General features: G+C 42.2%; 1 protein-coding gene across 1 annotated transcript in view; it reads right to left on the reverse strand.

Moving 5' to 3' along the window:
• The window catches only part of LOC8050639 (venom metalloproteinase antarease-like TtrivMP_A), a 44,486-nt gene that overhangs the window by 6,724 nt on the left and 12,017 nt on the right, over positions 1-25,745 (reverse strand). Inside the window, exons 2-6 of the mRNA XM_042293703.1 lie at positions 11,763-11,959; positions 6,080-6,178; positions 4,060-4,174; positions 2,066-2,131; positions 378-493 (exon numbers count right to left, since the gene is read on the reverse strand). Of these exons, the coding sequence (XP_042149637.1) occupies positions 378-493; positions 2,066-2,131; positions 4,060-4,174; positions 6,080-6,178; positions 11,763-11,959 (593 nt within the window). The remainder of the gene's footprint in view (positions 1-377; positions 494-2,065; positions 2,132-4,059; positions 4,175-6,079; positions 6,179-11,762; positions 11,960-25,745) is intronic.

Raw genomic sequence — 25,745 nt, forward strand, 5'->3', positions numbered from 1 at the left:
ACATGTATCGAGCATACACAATTATGTAACAAACATGCTTGAAACGTGCTTCAGGCATGTCCGGAGATAGTTCTTCGTCATCGTGTTTGCAGCGAACCTCCTGCGCTTTTTCTAAGATGTATACGAGCAGCAGCGTCTTGAAGCTACGCGGAGTGCAAGTTCGTCTGCTTCTTGCGCAGGGGATGCGATGACGTCAGAACGACGAGTTCTGATTGGCTGATTGAAAAACAGAATAGTGGGTAGACGTCAAGGCAGTGAGGTCTACCCGCTATCCTTCGAATCAAAGCCATTCAGAGCCATGGCGTCGTTCTGACGCCGAGCTCTGCAGGAAGCAGACGACTTGCTCTCTGCATAGCTTCACTGGCCAGGGTACTCACAGCGTTCATGAAGACACCCATGTAGCGAAGCAAGTCACCCCGGCTCCTGAAGCGACTCGCGTGAGCAGAATCCACGATGACAACCACCTCCGGGCGTACGAAGATGGTCTTGTTTGCTGAGGGGAATAAAATCAGCAACAAAATATAGAAGTTTCAAGTATTGCGGCCATCGTTCTAATAGCCTTGTTACACGGGCACACTTAAACCGCAAATAACTCAGCTCTATTTGGTGTTACGCGGCACCACGGTTACCCGCACCATATTCTCGGATAGCTATTTCGGAAGAGAAGAGCGCGCGTGCGCTGCCTTGGTGCACGCGCGTGCACTAAAGATGCTCAAGCGCACGTGAGCCCATAGATTTGAGTGCATAGCCACAAAATGTTGTCCGCAAGTATTAGACCTCCTCAATATTGTCTAAATGTGCATGCTTTCTTGCCGTTCTTATAATAAAGTTTAAAAAAAAAAGAAGATTGTGCGCTGGGTAAGGTGCCGTTTGAGTAAAAATCTTATTTTTGCCCCCCCCCCCCCCCCAAAAAAAAAAAAAGAAAAGAAAAAAAAGATCAAAATGGTCTTTAGAAAAGTAAAGTTTAATTTTTTTATTTATGTCAGATTAATTTGATTCTAAATCACTGTAGATAAAAACAGTTTTTTTTTTATCCAACTGCCGAAGGAAGGAAGGTAAAAAGAAAGTTCAATGCTTCGATTTGCTCAGGAGAGGACCGCTTTTTGTTCATGTTTGGGCTGCAATGAATCTTTTTTACTATTTACTTTACTTATTCTACGTGCGTTTGTTTGGCATTTAATAAAAAAACAAATGCACATAAAATTGCGTTGCATAGAAAACAGTCAGCAACATATTTTTTATTCACTGTTTTTCTATCATTTGATGCCTTAAAGCATCCAATGATTGAAAAACGGTAAATTAAAAATATGTTGCCGATTGTATTTGTGGAAACCGTTTGATTTAGATTATCACAGAAGAACTGGCGTGATTTAAATCGTAACCTAAATCGAGATTTAAATAGCCTTGTTTTTTAATTCTCTATTCTGGCTGTGACGTACTGATTATGAGGGGCGGAAAATGTATTCATCATGGTGGAAGCTCTAGGTTCGATTTCTGAAAAATTTCCTGTGGTACAAATTGTAGCTCCGTTACGACAGCAAGCTACGAATGCCGTATCTGAACATAGTTGTGCGGCTGAGATAACATTAACAACAAATGCATTTAAGATAATAAACGATTATCGGTACTAACACGTAAAGCTCCTATCAAACTGTGAGAATGTACTATAATAGCCAATACATTTTTTAATAACCGAAAATATTTTTGTGGCTTTTTATATTGAACGTTTAAATTGAATCAACGAAAACAATAAATAATTTGACACATCTATCACGCATAAGATTGGAAGTGATGATGTAAGGTAAGCTTTTTTTTTTTTTTTTCTCGTGAAAGTTAACACTACCGAGACAGTACCTGGACGTACTATAAAAACCTTTGCGTTTGCCAACTTTTCCACTCATTTCTTCAATACCACGAAGACGTAGCCAACAAAAATAGAACTCCTGCTGCGCCGGACATAAGCTAACATAGAAATGTAGACCAACACAATTTTATAACTGAGAATCACCTCTCAATCGTCATAATTCTTCTGATCACAATAGAACATGCGCAGACTAATACTCACCGATGGCTCTCTTGGTCACTTCGTTTATGCTGATGTCTTCAGCCAGTGACTGATTATTTGTGAGGACTGAAAATAGAAAGGAAACGGAAACGCTGATTTACATAAAACCATTTCTCATCGGTAATTACCATAAGCCCTAAAAGAAGGTCCCATATAGCTCGCCACCGTTAATCAAATGTGTTGGAAGTTTCAAAAGAATGTTAAGATTTCCAGTGAAATGCTCGAATAAAACACTGCACTGTTTCTGGATAAGCAATAAAGCAGAGCTCAGCGTGATCCTTTTTATATAAAAAATATTCGCCCCCCCCCCCCCCCCCAAAAAAAAGGACAGGAAACAACACAAAAACAACAACAACAAATGACATGTACGACCAGTAACCCATAATACCATAACCATATGCCGCATTGTAAGCTATTTCTTTCAATGCTGAATGCGAACTTCATGTCATGGTTCTCTTCATACTTCGCCTGTCAGATGGCATCTAAATGGCATTTTCTTCCATTTGTCTTTAATTATTCCACTACTACAAAATAGTTTATTTAAATGAATGTGGCGCACAACAGCCGACAATGTTTTAGGTGTATAATGTCTATAATTTCTGTACAAGACAAGAGAGATCGTTTTGAACCGCTTACAAAGTCTACTGATAAAAGTAGTATTTTTGTAGATATTTGTGTATATCGCTCTATCATACGGTATAATAGGATGCTGTATGACTGCATATATTTTTATTTTTTTACATAAAGAGGTTTTGCCGAATTAAAGCAAATTTCACACAATGTATTAATACTCGTCTTTCATCAACCCAAGGCATGACAGTCGCCACTTCGCTCCTTATTAACTGTGACAATTCAAGAGCATGAAACTATTTTACTAATTTCGCTAATTACTGCTCAGCATGACTAACCGACGTTCATTAACCCACAAAACGCGCACCACGAATGCAGAAAAACGTTTGGAGAAGAAACGAGCCACGCCTGCATTATTTTGGTGCATTTTAGGAAGACGAAACGAGACAAACAAGTTTGTTTATTGTTTGGTGCAAGTGAGGCTATGTTTTGTATTTTGCCAAATTAACAAATTAACAATTTAGAGCAAAAGTTCTAATGACAAAGTTGTAGAGCGTCCTCAGAAACATCCAATTCGGTGTTTTTTTTTATCAAAAAACGAAAATTTCGAATTTAAAAAAAAAAAAAAACCTTTTAGAGGCCGCCGCCTTTGCTATCAGCAGCTGAATGCTGCATACTGATAAAGCACTCTTGACTGGGCGCAGTTAAAAATTCGCCTTTTTTATTTTTTTATAATTTGGGCACTTTTTTAACCTTGGCAGAACGAACCGTGTTAAAGGTTTCTTGAAAAAAAAGAAACACTAAATTAGATATTTTCGAGGACGCTCTACAACATTTTCTTTGGAACTTTTACTCTAAATTGAATATTTGAAAAGTTCTTTAATAATCTTAATTAATTACTTATTTGGCCAAAATATAAAATTAGCCTGACTTGCTCCAAACTATGAACAACCTTATTCGTTTAGTTTCGTCTTCCTAAAATGCACCAAATATTTTTAAACCCTGACTCTAGTTACGTGGAACACCTTGTACATGGTTAGCAATGCATGCGGGACACGTGTTGTGGCTTTAATGGTCAAGTCGCGGTCACACTTATTCCTACATCATACAAAGGACACAATGTTCGCTGGGGTTTATTGTGCTTGCACGTCTCGCCCCCTGATTGGTCCTTCGACGCTCCTATCGGCCAATGCCGCGATCCTATTGGTCGCCGAGCGATAATGAAATGCTATGACGTCACGCGATGGTGGCGGCGCGCCAATGGATATATCCATTGGCGCGGATGTAGTTTCCCGCGCAAGCCAAGTGCTCACAAGAGGACGGGGGCCGACGCGGACTTGTTGGTCGACAGTTTGTTGGTTTATGGTAGGTCGACTCTGGTTCGGGGTACGGGGCCAATCAGCCACGTCCGCAACTTTGCTTACTCGAGTCGAGGACGTGTGAAGACTTGTCCTTGACCCTGTACACCTTGTGGGAGTTCTTCTTGGCGTTTGGATCCTTGTTGGGCATTATCCGTAGTTCGTTGTCAATTATACCTTCCTGCATTAAAAATAAAGAAATAGTTTTAGCAACAGTTAGGAACACTATCAGTGACAGATTTGAGCTCATCAATAAGTGCATATATATATATATATAGAGAGAGAGAGAGAGAGATAGAGAAAGAGACTGTTTCGAAAGAGTCTATAATATATGTAGACTGTTTTGTAGGACCACAAAAAGTTACAGAGTAAACATAACTTCGAAGCTTTTAGTGGAGTTTTATGGCATATTGGTTGACGTTTCGGCCTGAGTTAGGCCTTCATCAGGACTGACTCAGTCCTGATATATATATATATATATATATATATATATATATATATATATATATATATATATATATATATATATATATATATATATATATATATATATATATATATATATATATATATATATATATATACTGAACTTTGAAAACAAAACACGCAATGTCATCAAACGAAACATATGAAAAAAAATAAAACGCTTTGCCCACTCCAAAAAATGAAAAAAAAAGAAGCGGCATTGATAGTTAATTAAATAATTGTGCTAATGAATATCATTCAATAAATATTTTGAAATAAATATAAATTCATATACACACGACACACCTTTTAAACTATATTCCCTTTACGTTCTAACTCTGCTTTATAACCCTTTCATTACAAAAAATTTGTTATATTCTTGTGAAGTTTCGTCCCGTTCAGGTGCTCACAACGTCGATTTATTCTCAAGTCCGAAGAACGAATATAATTTCACGTCTATATACCTATTTATTCGAGGTCCCCTCCTTTCAACCTTTGTTTTGTTGGTGAAAAACAATATTTAAATGGAATCATTAAGATAGCGGCGTCTCAAGGAAAAGAGAAATTGGCAGATCAGTAACCAAGGTTTGATTAGGGAGCCAATTTGTATTCTGCGTGTGGGCAGTAACCATGCAGTTTTAACGCCCTTCATAAAAACACTTTTTTAAAATGCTGATTACGAAGCGTTGCTGGTCGTACGCTTGTGTTTTAAGACTGAATCTACCAGACTTGGCTTACTGCGCATACCCTTTATGAAGCTGGAACTTGTCAGTCTGGATTGAAAATATGAGCCATACATATATCTATATATATACGAATATACATGGCCGGGTTCCGGAAGGGACAAAGGGACCTCAGGCGACAGTCAAAGCAATGCATTTGGGAGAGTCAATAGCAGCAATCTATACAGGGGCAAAATTTCGGCGAATGACTAAGCTAAAAACGCGCTCAAAAATAAGAAAGGAGTCTGCATTATGACACTGAGCATAATAATGCGTCATGCTCGTTAATAATTATAATAATAATAACTTTATTTGACATGAAAATGCATATTAGAGGTAAGAAAACAGTTTCTGCATTTAGAATTAATTCGCCATACTGCGTTCGGAACCTGATCGACTAAACAACGATGCAATGCTTAGCCCCAGCATTTTGACTTAAAAAAAAGGCAGTAAAAGAGTAACCTTTAAACGCAAAGATAAAAGCAAACACGCCGACACGACCTTACCGTCGAACGAACAAAAAGTCCGCACAAGGGAAAGTCGAGGAAGCAACTGAAAGAAGGACAAGAGAGAGAAAAAAAAAAAAAAAAAAAACAACTTGGGCGCTTGCTCGCTCCATCTCACCTATCGGACCCAAAATCAAACTCGGCAAAAGTCGACAAACGGAAGTAAAAATAAAATAAAAAAAATAAGGGCAATTAGAGCATCGGAGAGAGTGTATACTTCCCGCCACAAGACCGACCGATATCCGCGTCGCGTGGATGTGATGATGCCTGCCTCCGAGCCGCATGCCTCCGCTGCCATGCAGTTCTTTCGAACTGGGCCACGGAGAAGGGCGAACTGCGGCTTCGCAGATGGCGACGAGAACCCGTTCGAGGGCGATCGGGGCAGGGACTTACCACAGTGGTCTGATTGGACTCTCGATTGCGCCGGATCATGAGCGTGGCGCCGTTGCTATCGTCGCAGAAGATTTCTTTCCGAATGTCGGTGGTGCGCATCTGCCCAGGATAGAAGGACACACAGAACGCTCGCATTAATGGGCACTCTTCTCTCTGTTGCACACTTCTCTGCCTTCTAAAAAAGCTAGATTCCGTGCAATACTAGATGCGGAGTACAAGTTCGTCTGCTTCTTGCATAGGGGCTGCGTGATGTCAGAACGCCAAGCTCTTATTGGCTCCTTGAAAAAAAAAAAAAAAATAGTGGGTAGGCCTCAAGGCCTGTAGCTTTGAGGTCTACCCACTACCCTTCCAAAGCCAATCAGAACTCGGCGCTGTCATGACGTCACCGCCACCCCTGCGCAAGAAGCAGGCGCAGCTTGCTCTCCGAATACAGTGATTAACGCCATTTCGAAGCATCCCGAGTTATCTACAGTGGCTGGCTGTTTAAAGCCGCCGTCAAATCGCTCATACATGATACAAAAGATAAGGGTGTCCATTGCAGACGCGATAACAGAATCGTCTGCGTACGCACCTCAAGCACATGTTCTAAGTGAATGCGTCTGCTCGTATTAAGTGTGCTTCGAACATGTCTGCAGAGATGTTTTTTATAAACATGTGTAGTTTGTATTTTGTATGATGTATTCGCAGTGGGACAGCAGCTTGATAAACGCGGGCATGGGGTGAATCTCTAGCACCTATATGCACTCCGCATCATCTATAGTTTCTATACTAATCACTCCACAGTGGTGCTTTACCGAAAAGCCCTTTGAGCTCTTGGTAGGCACGAGAGAAAATAAACACTGAATTGAATTGAATCGAATTCAAAAATTGAATTGAACAGCCAATGAGACCGCTACGTTAGCCGATAAGAGCGCCGAAGGACGAACAAGAAGGCACGATGGTAATAAGCCAAACCCGGCGTTTCTTTTGAGTTGTCTTTGATTATGTATAAGTATTGTACGCACTACTAAAAAAATCATCGATTCCAATTACTCTTGGTTAAAAAGTATTCAATTAGATCCCTAGAATACTTGAGAGGAAAGGTAATTGGGCGTTACACGGGAAAAAAGTAACAGTTACTTTTTTATTACTTCAGGCTTACAAAACGACAGGTTTTTCCTCCGGTTTAAAAATGGGTATTCATGTACTGTCCGACATCGGATTAGAATAACCTAATTAAAAACTAGAAATCTTCTCAATACATCAGTTTTGCTACATTATCCCCCTGTCGGGGAAACTGTTCGATTAATTTTTAGTAGGAAACTCGTAGCAACAAAAAGCGCCAGGAAGTGGAGGCAAAGATAGCGACGGTTGCACGTAATTTTAGTAATTCTAAAATTGATCTGATTACTCTCGTGATTACTTCCCAATAAAAGTAATCGAGTGATCACAAAATTTCTCCAACAAGTATTTCGTTACCATTAATTTGATTACTTGTAAGGAGTACCATACAAGTCTGCTATGTTTATACCTTCCCGGCGCACAATGGCTAAAAGCGCCAAGTCATCGGACTGCTGGACTTTGGACGTATGCGGGATTGCCGATATTCTGCAGGAGAAATCTACCGCGCACGCTCAGAACGCCTCCCACAGTCCACTGCATACAAAGATGGAGGCGCGCAGGAGGCTGTTACTGTAATTACCCGTGCCTCGTGTCACAAACGTCTGCACTCAGTGCACTGCCGACAAAGCCATGGGCTTGAGCAGATGGATGGATGGACGGATGGACGCACGGCTGCTGTTCCCTCCGAATCGGGCGGTGACCAGCGCCACCTAGCGCATGATTTCGAAGATGTCATCTCTGCTCAAGCTATTGTACTAACGAAGCTATTAACTGAGAAGGCTAACGCGCCTGTGACTAAGTCCTTCTTTTGTTCTGTACCATAAACTTTAAAAAAATCATACTCGTTTCATTTTTGTCAGAACACAACTAAGGTCAATCATACTCAGCCTACTAAAAACGCTCTAAAAAACATGGGCTCGAAAACATGATTTTCGCGCAAACAATGAGCATGAAGTTTCGCTCGCTTGCTGCCCCTTTAAGCTGGGAACATAGTGCTTACACATCATACAAAAATAACAAACAGTCTGCATACCTATTTGAACGAGAGTCACCGCGAGATCCGTGCTTGAAATGCCGCATAGCAATGAGTTCAAGGAGGAAACTTGGGCACGCGGCATTCTAACCACGGATTTCGAAAAAGTAGTGCATCAGCGGATATACTTTTACTTGAACAGAAAAATATCTGAATTCCAGCATGGTTTTTTGAAGGACAGGTCCGTAAATAAAATTTATGCTCATTTTTTTTAATTACTGCGCTCCAGTGGTTTCCGGAAGAGGTAAGGTTGACGCGATTTTCTTTGACATGTCGAAAGCCTTCGACCGGGTTAATCACACATTATTGTTACACAAGCTTGCCCTGCATGGCTTCAGCCCGCACCTCTGCGCCTGGTTTTCAAACTATCTCGGTCATCGTCGCAATCCGGTTCGTGTTTCCGGTAGCTACTCCGAGGAGTTTATTTCGAGTTCCGGTGTGCCAGGGCTCAATTCTAGGACCCATGTTATTTCTTTTGTTTATAAATGACATTGTTTTTTTTTTTGCGTTAAGGATGCCAAAATTCTTCTTTTCGCTGATGACGTTAAGCTTTTCGTAAGTGTCCAGTCAGTATCTGATTGTTCCAGTCTTCAAGATGATGGAGATTCTGTTTTTTCATGGCGTATCGGAAACTGTTTATCGCTGAACCCACAAAAAGCTACATCTATTGTTCTATCTAAAAGCGCGAAAGAATTTCCTTTGCGCACACCGTTGGTTGCGTCCCAATTCCTCCCATATCGTTTATCAGAGATCTTGGCGTCTTTCTTGACAGCACACTTTCTTTTTATAATCATGTTGTTACAACCGTAAATACAGCGCTAAGAGTATTAGGTATGATTTCACGTCTATGTCGCCAATTTTCTGCCCCTCCATGTTTATTGCATTTGGTTAGGTCACGGTTAGAATTTTGTTCTGTGGTTTGGAACTTATTGATTCGCAAGCTATCGCGATTGAAATTGTACAGGAGCGAATGATTAGATTTGTTTATACTATAGGTATATTGGAAGGGGGTGTTTCTACCACTCCGAATCATTGCTTTACAAGTTTCTATTGCATAAACTGACTGTGAGAAGACAGTACCGAGATTTTATGTTTTTATACAAAATTATACATGGTGATGTAAACTCAACAGACTTATTGCAGTCTATTGACTTCCATGTTCCACCCTGAATCATTAGGAACAAATAAACTTTTTACCCCTCCTGTACATCATCTGTGTCACCTCCTTTGAGGGTTCAAATTGATTTTAATATTGCACATCAAAATAACCTTGATATTTTAGTGCACATCAGGATTTTATGCAACAATAACGCGAATGGATGCAATTGCCTTAAGCAGGCCAAATCAAGGGAAGCCCTAGTTCTTTTTCTCTTTTTTTGTGCTTTTGTTTGTTGTTCGCTCTTTGATAATTTGTATTTTGTCTTATATGTATAATACTTCACCCATGTTTGTGCACCACACAGTAGACCGCTAGGTTGTTTGTGGGCACTGGAAAAGAAACTATTATTATTATTATTGCAGTGGCTCGCGTTTGCAGACTGTTCTAATTTGTATGACCTATGAGCAGTGCGACCCTGGCTTTACGCTTCGTCATTCGCCGGAAGGGCTCTGAATGTCGTGATGATTGGCGGCCCTCCTTGCTCTGTGAGAAATGCTAAACGCAGTTTCACTTTAATCGGCAGCAGCCAACGCTGTTAACCGATGGAGCCATCTCCACGGCGCCCGTCGTCTCTTGTCCGTTTTTTATCACCAGTTCAATCAATCACGAGCAGTGAATGTTTGTGATTGATTCAGCTCGAAGACCTGGGACAAGGAGTCTGTGACGTAGCATAGGTTCGTTTTGCCTATGTTGCATCACACCGGAGTCAAAGCATTCTTCTCTTTGATCTGCCGTCGTTCGGTGACCCACTTCAATCGCAGTGATTGATTCATGAAATTCTAAGCGTGAAAGTAGACGTTCGTGTGGGACTGATGTGACCCTGATTCTTCTTTCGATAGCTATGCTTTACGTGTCCGCTGCATGATATCATACAATAAGCTACAGAGCCCTTGACGCTAATGGTGATCAATCAACTTGATTCTGCAATTCCGTTCTAAAGGGTCAGGAATCCCTACCGTATAAAATATCCCCCCCCCCCCCCCCTGGCCCCCCCTCAGCCTCCTGAGAGAGCTTTCGGAAGACCTTCAGCTGCAGTTGTGGATTGTTATAAAATTTCTGTTTTAATGAATAAAGCATCTTCGACGAGTTCCGAGAGATAAAAAAGAAGTCGCCTCTTACGTCGTTACGATATTAAAAAAAAAAAAAAAAACTTCAAGGTTTCCGACTACGAACTCTAATACGTACAAGATAGGAGCCACAACGATCAAGTGCGTTTCACAGTTTTGAAAACGCAACTCCGCCATAATTCTTGGCGCCTCACCAACGACCATGACATAGATGGCTCCTAATAAGCGCGCTGACCGCGTCCGACTTGTTCACGCGTTGATAACGTGTGCTATCTACGACGAAAACAAGACCAGTTCTTTGGGGAAGTATGAAATAAAATCACGCGCTCTTTACGCTATAAAAATCGCAGTGACAAGGTCTTTTCGATACTATACACCAAATAGAATACGAAGCTATTCTATCTATGAATCAACCCGGTGTAAAGTGCTTAGAAAGAAACCCTACGAAAACCTAAGAATTGAGGTCGACGTTTCGCTAAGAGACCTATAACTTCTTCGAGGCTTATAGTCACCCAAAACTTAAGAAACGCAGGCTGTGGTGAGTCTTAAGCGTCTGACAATCACTCGCAGCCAATGAGAGTGCTCGACGAACTAAAGTGTGCTGCTAACTTACAGGAATAGGAGTAAAGCAACGAAAGGACCAAGGCAAAACAAAACATCTTTCAAACTGGCCACTTAGAAATATTTTCTCCTGTCTTTGTAATTTTGCCGCTCTCCATTTATCTCTGTAATTAGGTCGTGGCATGAGCCTATAAGTACTCCTAAAGACTAATCACGAGGCAAGAATCACGTACCTTAGATACCATTCTCTGCCAGTGATTACGAGTATGTTGCAAAACGTTCACGATACGCGTCATGAGGGACATTGGAGAAGATTATGTTACATAAAGTGGGCGGTAACAAGGATTCCAGACGGTTCATCTTCCCGTATCACCCGAGACATCGAATGACGTCTACTTGACCCTACATAGGTTTCTTGAGAAGCGTCCACAAGACAGGCCCTGAAGATCCTTGAAGAACCTAATATTTTACACAAAGCCAGTGGTCACTGTAAGCCTTCCAGATGGTTCATCTTCAAGTATCATCCGAGACATCGAATGACATCAACTTGTCCCGACATAAGTCTCTCGAGGAATGTCCACAAAGCACTCCCTGAAGGACCCTGAAGAAGCTAATATCTTACATAAAGTACTGCTGCACTGGGGTTTTCGCCAGGTCCATCTAGACCTTCAGGTGCTAAATGACATCAACTTGCCCCCATTTTTTTGTTCTAATTATTTACAAAATATTGTTTTTTTCTTCTTTCCAGCCTATCGCACTCACCACTCTGTCGATGGGCTCGCCGTCTTTGAATGTCCGTACCAGGACCCTCGGAGGAAAGATAGCCGTGTGGTGTAGGTGGAGCTCGTAGCCCTCGACGATCTGTACAACCGTGTTCTCGTCACCGTAGTAGAGGACCTCGGGGTACACCTCCGTCTCGGTCTCAAATAGGGGCATGTAGTACAGCGGGGTCGTGGTCCCTACACGAGCAACAAGACATCACGAGATTGGAGAGTGAGGGGGTGCCACTTCATCGCACATTTAAACTCACTCAAGCCGTAGCCACACTGCTCGTAGATCATATAAAAGACACAGATATTTCTCTGCGGACATGAAGACAGAAGTATCTGCGGGTACGACTCAAGCATGTTCGAAACATGTTTGCTTCATACATGATTCGAACATGGCCGCAGACGGTTTCTGTATAACCAACTTGACCGTCATACAAGGAAGAAAAACAGGCCTAAGCCAGTGTTTTGCAGACTGTCCTTTGTAGGATGCATTGGCAGTGAGACTGCAGCTCAAAGGCCGACATACACTTCGCGCTTTTCACTTTTGTCCGCCTCTTCCCTTTCCTTTATCCTCTCCACTTTTTACCCCGCCCCCAACTGACACCTCCTAGATTAGGAAGGCCTCGGCGCTCTTTCCGCATGGCCGAAAGGAAAGTCCATTGGGGCCGCTCTAGAGCGCGGAAGAGAAGGCAACACGGGTGGATTTACTGTCATAGCGACGAGTTGTTACTCATGCAAGCGTATTCATTTCCTTACATGCCAACTGTGCATAACATTTGGGTTGTCAAGCTGATTTTCTTAGAAAGGCCTATTATTGTTGCATAAAGTCACTGGCGTAAAATGCAAGAAGAAGGTAGGTGTATAACGAAGTGTCGAGATAGATAGGGTTTACTTTTAAGCCCGAAATTGTAAATGCTATAACTATCCCCACAAGATGGATTACCTGTGAAGAGTACTAGCCAAAAAGTTCACAATAAAGAACGATTGAAAACGGCATTACATATCACAGTACCATTCCAGTCGCAGGCAGAATACTAGATTTTTTTTTTTTTTTTTTCAAATAGTAACCTCCAGTATTCTGAAAGCACAGCTAATGATTGTTTAAATAATTTATCATTTTGATTAGTTGCAAACAAGGTGGAAATGAATATATTAAAAACTCAATATATTGTTTTTAGAGCAAGAAAGAAGATGCTTAACTACGACATTTATATAAAGTTTAACTCCTACAAACTGGCGAAGGTTAAATCTTTAAAATTCCTCGGTGTATGATTTCATTTCATGAACACCTGTACTAGACGACTATGTGTCCAAGGTCTCTTGAATACTCTCCAGATTAATCGGCGCCAATACATAAATTAAGATATTTATTACCAACATGACTTAAGTACCAATTATACTATGCCCTTGTTCACTCACTTACATTAGTGCTCATTGGTTTGGGGTGAAAACAAAAAGTGGTCCTGAACAAATACTCGTGCACCAGAAAGAAAGCGATCCAATCCCTCAAGTGTATTGGTTTAATATGCACACATCTGCATGCTTATTAAAGAAACAGAAAAAAACATCGCTTTCTTACTACACAGCAGTTAATTATGTTCAACCTTACAAAAGTCATCTTTCATTATTTCAAAACTGACACGGAGTCATTTAACACCCGATTTCCCATAAGAGATACTCACTACAACTTAAGACGTGTTGAATATGCTAGAGGTCAAATACGAACGAGCTATGGCGAACAAACATAGCAAATTTAGCAACTTCTAAACATGCATCCTGAAATTCTGGAAATGGCTGAAAGAGTAAAGTCGATAGATACAATAAAAAAGGAATGAGGGATTCTATATTGGAGCATAAGTAATATCTTGCAACAAAATGTGCAAACAACCTTTTTTTTCCGTACCCTGTATGTGTTGTGCCGCTCTGAAACTAGTATGGGGCACAGGACCTTGGTCAGGTGCTATTAAGCACCTTTTGTCCCTGCCACCACACTTTAATATGACTAATGAAATGAATGAACACGGTTGACGTAATGAAAGCATGTAATAACTGCATTCCTATCTGAAATCAACATAGTGGTCAAAAACTAGCTGTCCGATGTTGGTTTCTTTGTTTTTTTTTTGTTTTTTTTACTAAAGATGTTGTAGTATGTGCAAACAATTTATACAATAATTTTAATTTATTTTGAGGATGAGTTTACCCCTTTTCGCAGCTATAGAGCTACCTGAAATCTTGTCATAATCTTTCAAATCAAGGTTCGGAGATTTATCTTCCAATAAAAGTTTTTGAACTTACACCCCAACATTAAGAGGAGAAAATTCTTGTGTCATTCGCCCCATGCCTGCACCAAAGTATGAAAATGCCTGATTAGAGAGTAATAGGGTGGGTTATTTATTTATTTATTTACACATACTGCCGGCTGCCATTTGGCAGCCAAGGCAGTGGAGGTCACACAGGGCAACACACAAGAAGAGAACCACATTACATGCTAGTGAAAGAAAAATAATCTAGGACTGCGCATTAAGAAACAACGCTGTAATGATGAGGCAAATTCCTGAACGGACGAGACATTGGTAATGTTGGCAGGGAGACTATTTTATTCGTTAATGGTTCGTACGAAAAAGTAGTTTTTTAAACTCTGGGTTCTGCTGTAAGGTACCACAATTATGTTGGAGTGCTTGTGTCGTGTGTGACAGGATCTGTTAAATTGCATAAATCTCTCGAATGAAAGGTGAGATGAGTCATGTACAAAGGTATACAAAAGCTTTAGACGATTAATTTTGCGCCCGGTTGAAAAAAGCTCAATTTTCGGCCTATTGTACAAGTTAGTGATAGAGCTCATTCTTCTGTATTCGTTGTAAATGAAGCGCAGTGCTTTCTTCTGTACACCCTCGAGTTTATCAATATTAAGTTTAGATGCAGGGTCCCAAACAACATCTGCGTATTCTAAAACAGGTCGTATTACTGTCGTGTAGATTGCAAGCTTGGTTGCAGGAGTACAGTGCTTCAGCCGCCTCTTCAATGACCATAGCTTTGCTGATAACTTTTGAGCAGTCCAGGATATGTGGCTATTCCAACTGAGGTTCGAGGAGATAATGCCACCTAAGTATTTGAATTCGTGCACAACTTGTAAAGGGGAGTTTTGTATACAGTAGTGAAATTCCAAGGGTGACCTTTTGAGCGTTACTCTCATTTGTACACTTTTCGAGCTGTTTAGCAACATTTGCCATTCGTTACACCATTGAGAAATTGAACACAGGCACTTGATTAAATTAAGTTGGACATTGCTTGAAGCTATTTCGGTAAAAAGCACACAGTCATATGCAAAAAAACCCGGCAGTGTATACGCTCATCAACCGTCAAATCGTTCAGAAAAACAAGAAAGAGCAGTAGGCCCAGCACCAATCCTTGTGGAATGCCCGAGGTAACTGATACAATTGGGGAGCATGCCCCATCTACTTCAACGAACTGATGACGATTGCTCAAGTAAGAATCTAACCATCGCAAGAGCTTATCGTTTTGTAGAATCACTCTTAGCTTGATAAATAGTTTGCTGTGTGACACGCGATCAAAAGCCTTGGCGAAATCTAGGAATACTACATCCATTTGCCCATCCTTGTCAACGACTTTTGCAAGCTCATTTACTATATAAAGGAAGTGAGTTACCGTAGAGTAGCCACGCCGGAAACCATGCTGGCTCTCTGATAAAAAAATTATTCGATTCAAAATTGTGACATGAGATGACTAAATAAAAAATGCTCTAGAACCTTGCTGCACGAGCAGAGCAAGGAAACGGGCCTATAATTCGATGCGTCATGTTTATTTCCTTTCTTATGAATGGGTATAACTTTTGCCACTTTCTACTGTTTAGGTACCATCCCTCTCCCTAGTGATCTGCTATAAATTATAAAAAAAAAAATTAGAACACCGCTCAGCGTACCTTTAAAAAAAACATTAGGAATTTTGTCTGGACCGCAAGACTTTTTTGTATTCAAATTTAGTAACGCAGAGAAGATTCGCTCCTCAGATAGTTGTATGTCAGGTACATGAGCGAGTTTAATCGAGAACTCAGGAACGAAGTTGTCACTCGCGGTGTACACAAAGCAAAGTAGTCGTTAAATATTTTCGCGATTGAACATTATCAACAATTTCTCTCCCATAATGCATGATCTTGTTAACTGAATTTCTTGAACCCGACATATGCCTCCAAAACTTTTGGGGATCGTTAGAGAGGAAGTTCGACATTTTAACGTTGAAATACTTATACTTGGAATTCTTATTCTCAATTTATGACGTAAGGCAGTCAATTCTATTTTGTTTCCGCGTTTTCCGCTTAGCCCATTGGCTTTCCTTTTGATGTATAAAATCTCCCTCGTGAGCCATGGGTTATTCGTTTTAGTTTGCTTCCTACGAGATGGCACACACCTTTCTATACATGTATGCACCGTATTTTGAAAAGTGCACCATAGATACACATTGGTGCGGAAAATTTATTCCCTTTATTTGCTTATGTACAAGTCACAACACATAAACTTATCTGTGTTAGGCAGCCATCAGTTCAACGAAGACTCTAAACATCTCTCCTAGTACAAAGCATAATCATCTTCAAAGGCATATGCTGTGGCGTCAAGTTTCAGGTAAGTCTGGGCGACAACGCAGCATCAGAAATAAATTTTCTCTGTGAATGCAAGGAGTTCAAAATCTTCTAGTCAAGAGCTACATGCATCTATACCACAAATCAAGCTGAAATTATGGCATTTGTCACCTATGCTGCGAATGAAATTATCCTGCGTACCAGTACGTAGGATTCCTGACACAAAGACACACCTCGTGCACGGCACGTCGACTTGGTGTTGAAGCACTTGGAAGACGGCACGAATGTTTCGACTGAAATGTACTACATTTATATCCCGGCACGTGCACATGTGTCCGTCTTCACAAACGTCGAGAACTCGTTGTTAACGGATAGATCCACCCTAAGAACTGCGTTGAAAGATGTCCTCAAACAAAGTGTTCGTGCTAAAATGTAACACATTTCATAGCATAGGTCGGCCTGTGGCGGTGCCTGTCGCCGGCCGCCGGGGCCATGTGGCCTTCCCTCTCCGCCATCTTTGAATTCCAACTTGCGAGCGCTGAGGCCTTCCCTATAGAAGTAGCCGTTGCCCCAACACGGCCCTCTTCGCGCTTTGGGAGAGGAGGACGCTAAGATGATTATCTTCCTCGCAGAAAACCGAGGCCGTGCGTCGGCCTTTAACAGCTTGAGAAACGCAGGCCCGATGAGTTCCAGTCCTCTTATTATCGCTTGCGTTCATTAGTGTGTATTTTGGTTCCTGGTGCCTCGGCAATTCGATCGGAATCCCTCTATGCAGTCACCGCGAGTTTAAAAAATGGAGAGCGTGGCTTATTCTGTTCACGCACCTTGCCTCGTGATTCGTGCTTCGGCTTCAAATTGTACCGGATAATGCCACAATCTGATTGATGATCTGTAATATAATGTATGATAATATATAAGATGCTCGCGATTCGTCACCTCCTGCGTTTCTTTTTCTGTGACTACGGTGTTGCCCTCTAGTGCTAACGTGAAACGTACGCAAAAGTGACGTGACGTAAGGATGATGTTCTTCGAGCGCGAAGACGTAGTTTAATGTCACGAAGAAGCTTCTCAAACCAGCGACGCAAGTTATTCAAAAATGATGTAGAACTACGTTTACATAGAGAAATACCTGAGCAATATATTGCAAATAAAAATTGGCATCATCGTTGCTTTTGGCCATTGGACAAAAAGTTCCAGTCTGGTGCTTAGTTATTGGAGAGTTTTAGTATAGATCGTTCCGATGACTCCGATAAAGGTACCCGATATACTCTGCCGCCGCCTTTTCCGCGTGCGTCGTATCGTTACCGGGTATTGTTATCGGGGTATCGGAGGTATCGGTATAATCTACTAAAACTCTATGTCAACTCCATTGTATTACGTTTTGGATTTACTGAACTAAAGGGTTAAAAGCGCGAACGAAACGAGGACGACAAAAACACGAAGACGACGGGACAGGCGCTATAACCCTTGACGTTGAGAGCTAGCGCCTGTCCTGTCGGCTTTGTGTCTTCATTGTCCCCGGTTTGTTCGCGCATTTAACCTTTTAGTTCAGTATGAAACAACTCGGCCAAACCCAAGTTTTAATGCGATTGATTTGCTGGCTGTTAGGCATGAACATTACTCGCTACTGTTGTTAAAGGGGCCTTGCAACGATATTGGGTTGGAATGTTTTACAGCGAAGTTGTATAGTGCTAGGATCTGGAAAAACAAAAACATTCGCCCATGGATGTTAACAAACAAAACTCCCGTTTAAACGGCGCTCCTTCCTTCCGATTGGTCGTGGCAAGTATGAATAAAAAGAGGGGGCAACCCACGTGAGTCGGCCTTCCTTGGCATTATTAGGTAGTGAGGTCCTGATCCCTTGTTATCGTCTACGGTCACCGACTTATCTCACCTAAGGTTGCGCTGTGACGGGGCTGAGGGCAGAACGCGACGATCTCACCTTCTTTTCTTTCGCTTCCGCGATGCTGATGAAGACACTTCGACTCAATCGGAAAAAAATTGTCCTCGAGGTGTGCCTCGAAAAATTGGGTTTAGAACAATTGCCTATAAGTAACCATAAGGCAATGATCACTTTAGTCAATAAGAAACACAATTAAACAACGAAGTTGCGTACGTACGTGTCTTCATTGCAATCAAATGTAAATAGTATAGACGTAGAGTTGTCATAAAATTGTCGTAAAAATAACTGCTTCGCTGGTTCCCCATCTTCAAGTGAACTTGATGGGCTCCACAATTTTTTCCCACTTTACACAAGCTTATGGGTACTAGTTTGACCCAAGAATACCGGAACGCAACGGTACTGACCAAGAAGCGTCTTTGTCGCGGTGGAATTCGAAGGATAAAAGCGGACGTTTTCTTCCATGTCTTCCTTTCGTAAAACTTGACGGACGAAGTTGCCGGGACAGCGCCAACAATGCCATCCCCGGGATTTCGTCATCAAGCATTGCAATCCCCGCTTTTGACGATATTAAATGCGGCTCCTACAGCGAACACGAGCAATCAATGCCTCGACATGCATTGAGGTAGTGGCTGGGCGGCTTTTCAACAAAGCCACTCCTGTGCGTGGCTTTGTGGAAAATATTGGCGGCATTTACTCTGCTCCTGATTACGTGGCCGTTTGCTCTGGATGGGAGTTGAGGAAGGAAATTCTGTTCGTTTTTTTAGAATTTTCTTTCTGCGACTGCCACTAAGTGGAGAAAAAAACAAAAAAACAAAAAAACAAACAAAAAACATTGCGTATTTTATAGCTAGGTTATGAATGTCAAGGGAATAGTTATTAACAGTTATTGCTAAATATAAAAAAAATAACTACTGCATTGCTTTTAGGAAAAAAAAAAGCAACAATACACCTACGCGTGCTCCCAGTAAGGCACTGATATATTAAAGCCGGACGCTTTCCCAACTTTTTTTTTTAGCGGGGATTGTATGATAAATCTTCGTTCCTATAATTTACACTTCCTAGCGATGAAGTGGCGATTTGCTTGCTCGTTTTCTGTAACTATTCGCTTTTATTGCGTGCGACGATGTACAAGTTGGACTGGTAATAGACAGGCAGCTGAAAACCCATTTAGCCACTTAATATTCTAGCACTTAGCCAACGAGCTTATATTAATGCACTCCAAAACCGAACAATAAAAAAGTGAATTCCTGATTGATTGAGGGCCATTTAACTAAATGATAATCGATTTGTGTTCTTTCGTCCTGTGAAGCTCATTAGCTATGAAATTGTTGGAAGAAATACAGTTGTTCACAAAAAACATGAACATAATGTAATAGATGTCGACAACAGCTTAAGGACATAAGGGCGTGACCAGAAGCTATAATCTTCTTTTCTTTAGGCAGCCTATCAGGTCGCCTAGAGATTGACACTTCTAAGATTGCAGGGATTGGCCCGCCTAAGTGCTTCACGGGAGAGTAAACGCACATACGTTTTTATAGAGTGCATGAGGTCAATTTTTTTCCGAGTGTTCTATTCATGCGAGACCAACTATTCAGAATCATTCAAAAAAACAAGTTCTACGCATGCCTCTCAATACTAAACTATGCTCCAGATACCCAAAAAAACCTAAAACGTGAAACAAAAACAAACAAACAAAATCGAATCTTGAATAACCATGCGCGGATCAACAAACCAGGAAGGGGAATTCTGGTGCAACGTGTCGCGCAAGACAGTTCTCCATTGACCGCTTGACCCACACAGCCGCAGTTCACCGGTTATAACAGTCCCGCTATCTAGCTTCAAACGCATCTATCTGCTCCTTATCGATGTCCTGCTGAGATATCAGCAACGATCACTCGTGCAAGAGCGCCTCGAGCACGGCGCTGGCCCAGATCGGAATCCACTAATCCCTGGTAAGCGCGGGCAGCGCATTATGAACCGGCTTGCCTACGAGACGGCGGGGGATGTTTAATGAGACAGCTTTTGAAATGTGGTAGCAATTCTTCAAGTCATCCCCCCTCCCCCCAAAGATTCCTGTCGTCACATCGAAATGCATACGCACTCGCGGGAGAGTGAGCTAGTTACACGTGTCAACCGCTTTTCTCAAACGCACTCAAATAAAATAAAATCAAATCAGTTTATTTTCTCATATAAAAATGCGTTCCCTCATACAAAATACATGCCCTGATGCGCAGGTTGCGGAGGAGTAAAGTACTCGTGCTTGCAGTTTAAAAGCGTATGTGTGTTTACTTTTCTATAAAAGTCATTTTTCTTTTTTTGTAAGGCAGCGAAAGAAGGCGCTGTATGTTCAAATCATTGACAATCGCAGAAACACTGGATGTTTCTTATTGTACTGTCAGGATTAAGTAAATAAAAATCTTACAAATGTAATAAAAGATTTAAAAATAGACTTCATCACCTATACACTTAATGGCAGTTTAAGAAAGGAAAATAGTATCCTAAACTGTCAGTGAGATTAAGAAACATTCTGCTTTTAAGGAACGCGCCGCGTTTCCAAAACTGTCAGGATGAAGAGGGTAAAAATTTTACGGAGGTAATAAATTAATATAAAAAAGTACTTCATCTCCGACATACCGACTGACAATTTAAGAAAGGCATGGCGAGGTGAATCCCGAACATTTTATTATTGTTTCCTAGTCACTGCGACCGCAGCATCAGCCGTTGAAAAAGGCCAAAAACATGTCACGAACCAAGAAACGTGGACATCATGACCCCAGCCTGTGTTTCTCAAGCTACCAAAGACTGGACAGCGACTATTGATTCGATGTATACACCATATGCACCGATATCTTTTAAAGCTTAAACAGAACACACACACACACGAAAGAATTAGTAAATTGCATCAGATCGAATGCCTGCGCGAGTAAACCTGTTTGACTAAGGGGTCATAGTTATATAGTAGCTTTCCCTTGTCGGATTTTCTTTGTCATATGCCATGTTTTACGAGAACACGACCTTTGTCGCCTTGCTACATAAATTGCGGGGAATGTCGGCGGCCGGATCGGGGGCCGAGCAGCTCCCAACTTTGGTATGCATACCACGGAACTTTATGAGAAAGGGTTTGTATGCATGACTTGCACGCCACGTCATACGGCACCCTACCAGCCGCCATTGCTTGGTACCATTCCTGCTCCCGTACCTTCTACAACATGCATTTTGCACCACCGATTTTGTTCTTCTGGGTAAGGCTTACCAAGAAAAAAATTCGATGGCGCCAAATGTATGCTGCGGAAGGTACGTGCACTAGAGCATGGTCCGGAGCGATGGCGGCTGAGGTGACGTCAATGCAAGCCATGTATAAAAACTAAAATTCTTTAGTTTATTTTGTTTTGGTACACTAACCACCACAAACACGCTTTACAAAAATGTCAATGAAAAAAATACACACAGAAAACAGCAAAATATGTAAAATCTATCAATGTTTCCAAACTGCCCGGAACAGAAGTGCTCAAGCTAATTCTATGTAATAAAATAAGGATCAGGCAAGACATTTGAATATGACAAAGGTAATATAAATATATGCGCAAGTGCAAGTATGAGTATAACCTTAATATTGCAAATCTCGACAAGTCACAAAGATAAGGACGGTAAAAGCAAGTGTGAAAGTGCAGCCAGCTCCGACTCCTTCAGTATAAGATAAATTTCCGAGGGCGTAAATGTCGGGTTCATAATGTCCTAGCGTTTTCTTGAGCTCATAATTCATGGAGTGTAGTATCACTATACCTGTGTGCAACGCAACATGGAATTAAATTTGGGAATTGCATTTCAGCTTCCCAACCGTTGAGATGAATTGTTTTTAAAATATACAGAATATCCTAATGAGTAACAAAAACCTTCAATGCAGAATCCATATCATGAAATTGAACAGGTATTCGTAACAGGTGGTTATCAAATAGCGATTACAAAAAAACAAAAAACAAACAAACAAACAAACAAATAGAAATTACGCTTCGATTTGCAAGCAGCTTCCACTTCCAAATAACTTATACTCTTTACAAATATCTGAGGTCCGTTTCGATAATATTATTCATGCGTTCTTAGTTTGATTTTTAACCTTGCTGCATCACACTGCATTCATAATTTACAGAAATAAAAACGAGTATTTAAAACATTTAAACGTTGGGATGCAAATAATGATTTACATGTATGAGCTTAGTAACGTGTCTTAACTTATAATCTGTTCATGCTTTCAGTTACAGTAGCCATCATATTTGATTTCAACAATCAACTCTACAAGTCAAATTCGTACCCAATCCGGAGAAAATCAGCAAAAATAAGGTTTTACGATCTAGTATGTTACCCGTGTACGATATATTGAAAAAAAAAAGCGTTCCTCATGAAAGGCGGTAATTTGTGCCCTACTTGAAAGAGTAGCTAGCTCAGTGACCCGCCTCAATGATCAGGACTCTTAAATATATTATTTCAGAACAGTTTGTTTACCCAACACCCTTTCAACTAACCACAAACCGGTTACCACCGAAGCAGATAGCAACAACAAAATCACTACAACAACAAACAACAACACGCTTAGACGAAACAAGAGTTTTGTGTACGTGCACCCAATTAATACGCTCGATAAACCCATCCCTGACAATTCCTCTCTGTAACATATATTGACACCTCGTCGTTAGGACGGGTTAATCTCCCCAAAAGACAATCACAATAAAGTAGTGACGACCTCGCACACTCGCGCCCGCGCGTGTATGCAGTGAAACTCTCACCTCTGTTAGGTGCCGTTCCTGCCAGTGCCATGCACGATGCGACGGCGAGTGTCCTCAGTAAAGGCCCCATAATCCCTGTGCGTGGGGCCTTCTCGCTTCTTCGCGTCGCGCTCTCGAGTGCCGACGATCCAACCTAGTTTTCAGGCTTAATGCGAATCGGCTGCTTGGGGGCCGCCCCTTCTTGACATCCACTGCGGCCCTCAGAGCACGCTCGGCAACGGAAGGATCTCTTGCAGGTTCTCGGAGACAGGGTGCATCGGGGTGTCCCTCGTGGTCGTTCGCGCGCTCCTTGTGGTTTCCTACTGGACACACGAGATCGGGCGCGCGCTTTTATGCCTCGCTTCTGTAGTTGTTGTGTTGCGTAAAAGAAAGAGAGGCTGTCGTCGCTGCCAAAACATTTCGATAGACGGTCTTTGTATGCTTCTGTTGTTGTCTTTTGTTTTTTGTTTTCTGAGAAAAGGGGGGGGGGGGGGGCTACGTCTTTTCCGGTGGAAGGGTTCGGTCATCGAGGGTCCCGGTGAGGTATCCACGTCAGCACGTCACGAGCAGTAGCTATTGCGTCACAAGTTCCTTTGGGGCCACGAAGGTGAATCCCCGGGGCAGGTTCGAAACCCGTTGGTCGTGCGTCGTAAACACGTTATCGGTCATTGATTTCCTCATGTTTCGTTGTAAGCTTTCATTTATTATTTGTTTCGATTCTTTCCACTCATTTTTCACTTGAAATGCTCGCGTAGCCAGTCACCAGGATAGAGTGGCTCATGGTTATCGAAGAACCCGTTTTTTTATTATCATTGTTTTCGATGACAAACTCCGGAAATAAAGCCAAACGAATCAACGCCACCCATGGCTGGGATCGATTCTCTGCAGATGTAGAGGCTTGGTCATGTACGCGGCTTAGGCAATCTTATTGGTCTGCTCGTCTGCGCAGTTTTGTTATGGCGGCGACTGGGGTTCGATTGTAACACACAGCTTAGCCGCGTAGCCACGTGGTTGGCTCGCGCTGGGAAAGGGAAATGACTTTAGCGGAAGTGGCAACTTTCAGAGAAGAAATCTCGAATCCGATGGCAAAGCCTATGCTCGTCTCCGTCGCTGTCCCATAACGCGTTAAATATTATTGATCGATGAATTGCCTTCCACAGGCGGCGTGAAAGGTCGCCGATTTGCGAGCTTTGCACGAATGTACGACTTTCTCGTTGTCTCATAGTTTCCGCGAATCTCTCGAGCTAGGAAACAGGCAGTGTTCAATTCATGACAAGGACTCTAAACACGCGTGTGTGTCTTTTCCTCGTGTTGCTCGCGGTTTCGCCACACCGTCGCACCGCATTGAAGGCTCTCCTCCGCAAGGCCATATATCTCCTTCCTACCTGAAGGTTTTCTTTACACATAGTCACTGACAACTTAAGAAAAGGAGGACGTGGCCAGTCAGCCCGGAGCATCTCATATCGCCCCGCGGCCAATGAGACGGTGGCATTAGCCGATAAGAACGTCGAAGGACCAACCACGAATCAAGATTCGTTATCATAATAAGCCCCGCCCTGCGTTAAGCTGTCAGTCACTTTATTAGCGACGAGGGCGACCGACGGCGTCGCCATGGTCGGCTTCCGTGGCTTTCAACGATAGGGCCAAACCACGAGCACAAGATCACTGTCGGAGACCGTCCACTTCGACGTTTGTTAGTTTCGGAATGTGGTGCTCCTATAGCTTCCACCCGTGCTTTCTAAGCACACCGTCGAACTTGTCGTCGCAACTGGTGATAAGCATAGCCAGAGTGACAACTCGTGACGTCACGGCGAGGTGCATCATGGTCGTGACGTCAGAGACGGCAACCGTAAGGGGGCGCCACCGAAACATTTCGACGCTAACGTAGATTTGATATGGGGCTCTTATGTGAATTTGCTTTGTTCGTGCCACGGTGCACCACCAACGCATGCTGAATGTGTTGGACGCCACGAAAGTTCCAAATAATAAGGCGGTGATATTAATTCGGTATTCAAAAACAGAGCTGTAAGCCTACAAAAAAAACTGCCAATTTTTTTTTTGTGGTTTAACCTAAAGGCGCTTTAAATGTCTAGCATTTAATAGGTCCTCTATGACGTCATGGTGTAACCTCAGGTCACGATGTCACGTGACATTACAGTGTCACCTGACGTCACGGTATTGCGTGACGACTTGGCGTCAGCTAACGACCGTCATGCTCGTGACGTCGCGCGAACACCGTGACGTCATCAGCGCGACGTCACCATCGACGTGGGCACTGCGCGCGCGCAGAAGCCAGATTTGCGTGAGGTGAAAGCATTTGCGCATGCGCCGCGCCTGCGTCGACGTGACGCCAGAGCCGCCTGTCGGTCAGTAAATCGTATTTGCTCGAGTAATAGCCGCACTATTTATGAAGAAAACCTGAGGGTTCGCTTTACCGCTAAGCACGCCGATTGCCAATCACCGCGATCGACAGCGTGATTCCAGCTGTTTACAGGACAGAGAAAACGTCTTCGCGCGAAGATAAGATCTGTGAAGGTTGCATTTGTATGGAGACTCGTGTTGTTAATCTAGTTATTCGTAATGTTATTTATGCGCAACGCGATGATTGGTTGTATATGTGCTTTGCGGGAGAGTAGACGCAAGGGCCTTGTTCATAAACGCGTACGGACGGAACGGTCAGCCAAGACCACCGACGAGGTCTTCCTAGGGTCAGAATTA

Source organism: Ixodes scapularis, unplaced genomic scaffold (genome assembly GCF_016920785.2).
Source record: "Ixodes scapularis isolate PalLabHiFi unplaced genomic scaffold, ASM1692078v2 PGA_scaffold4__175_contigs__length_147842914, whole genome shotgun sequence".
Taxonomy (NCBI): Eukaryota; Metazoa; Arthropoda; class Arachnida; order Ixodida; family Ixodidae; genus Ixodes; species Ixodes scapularis.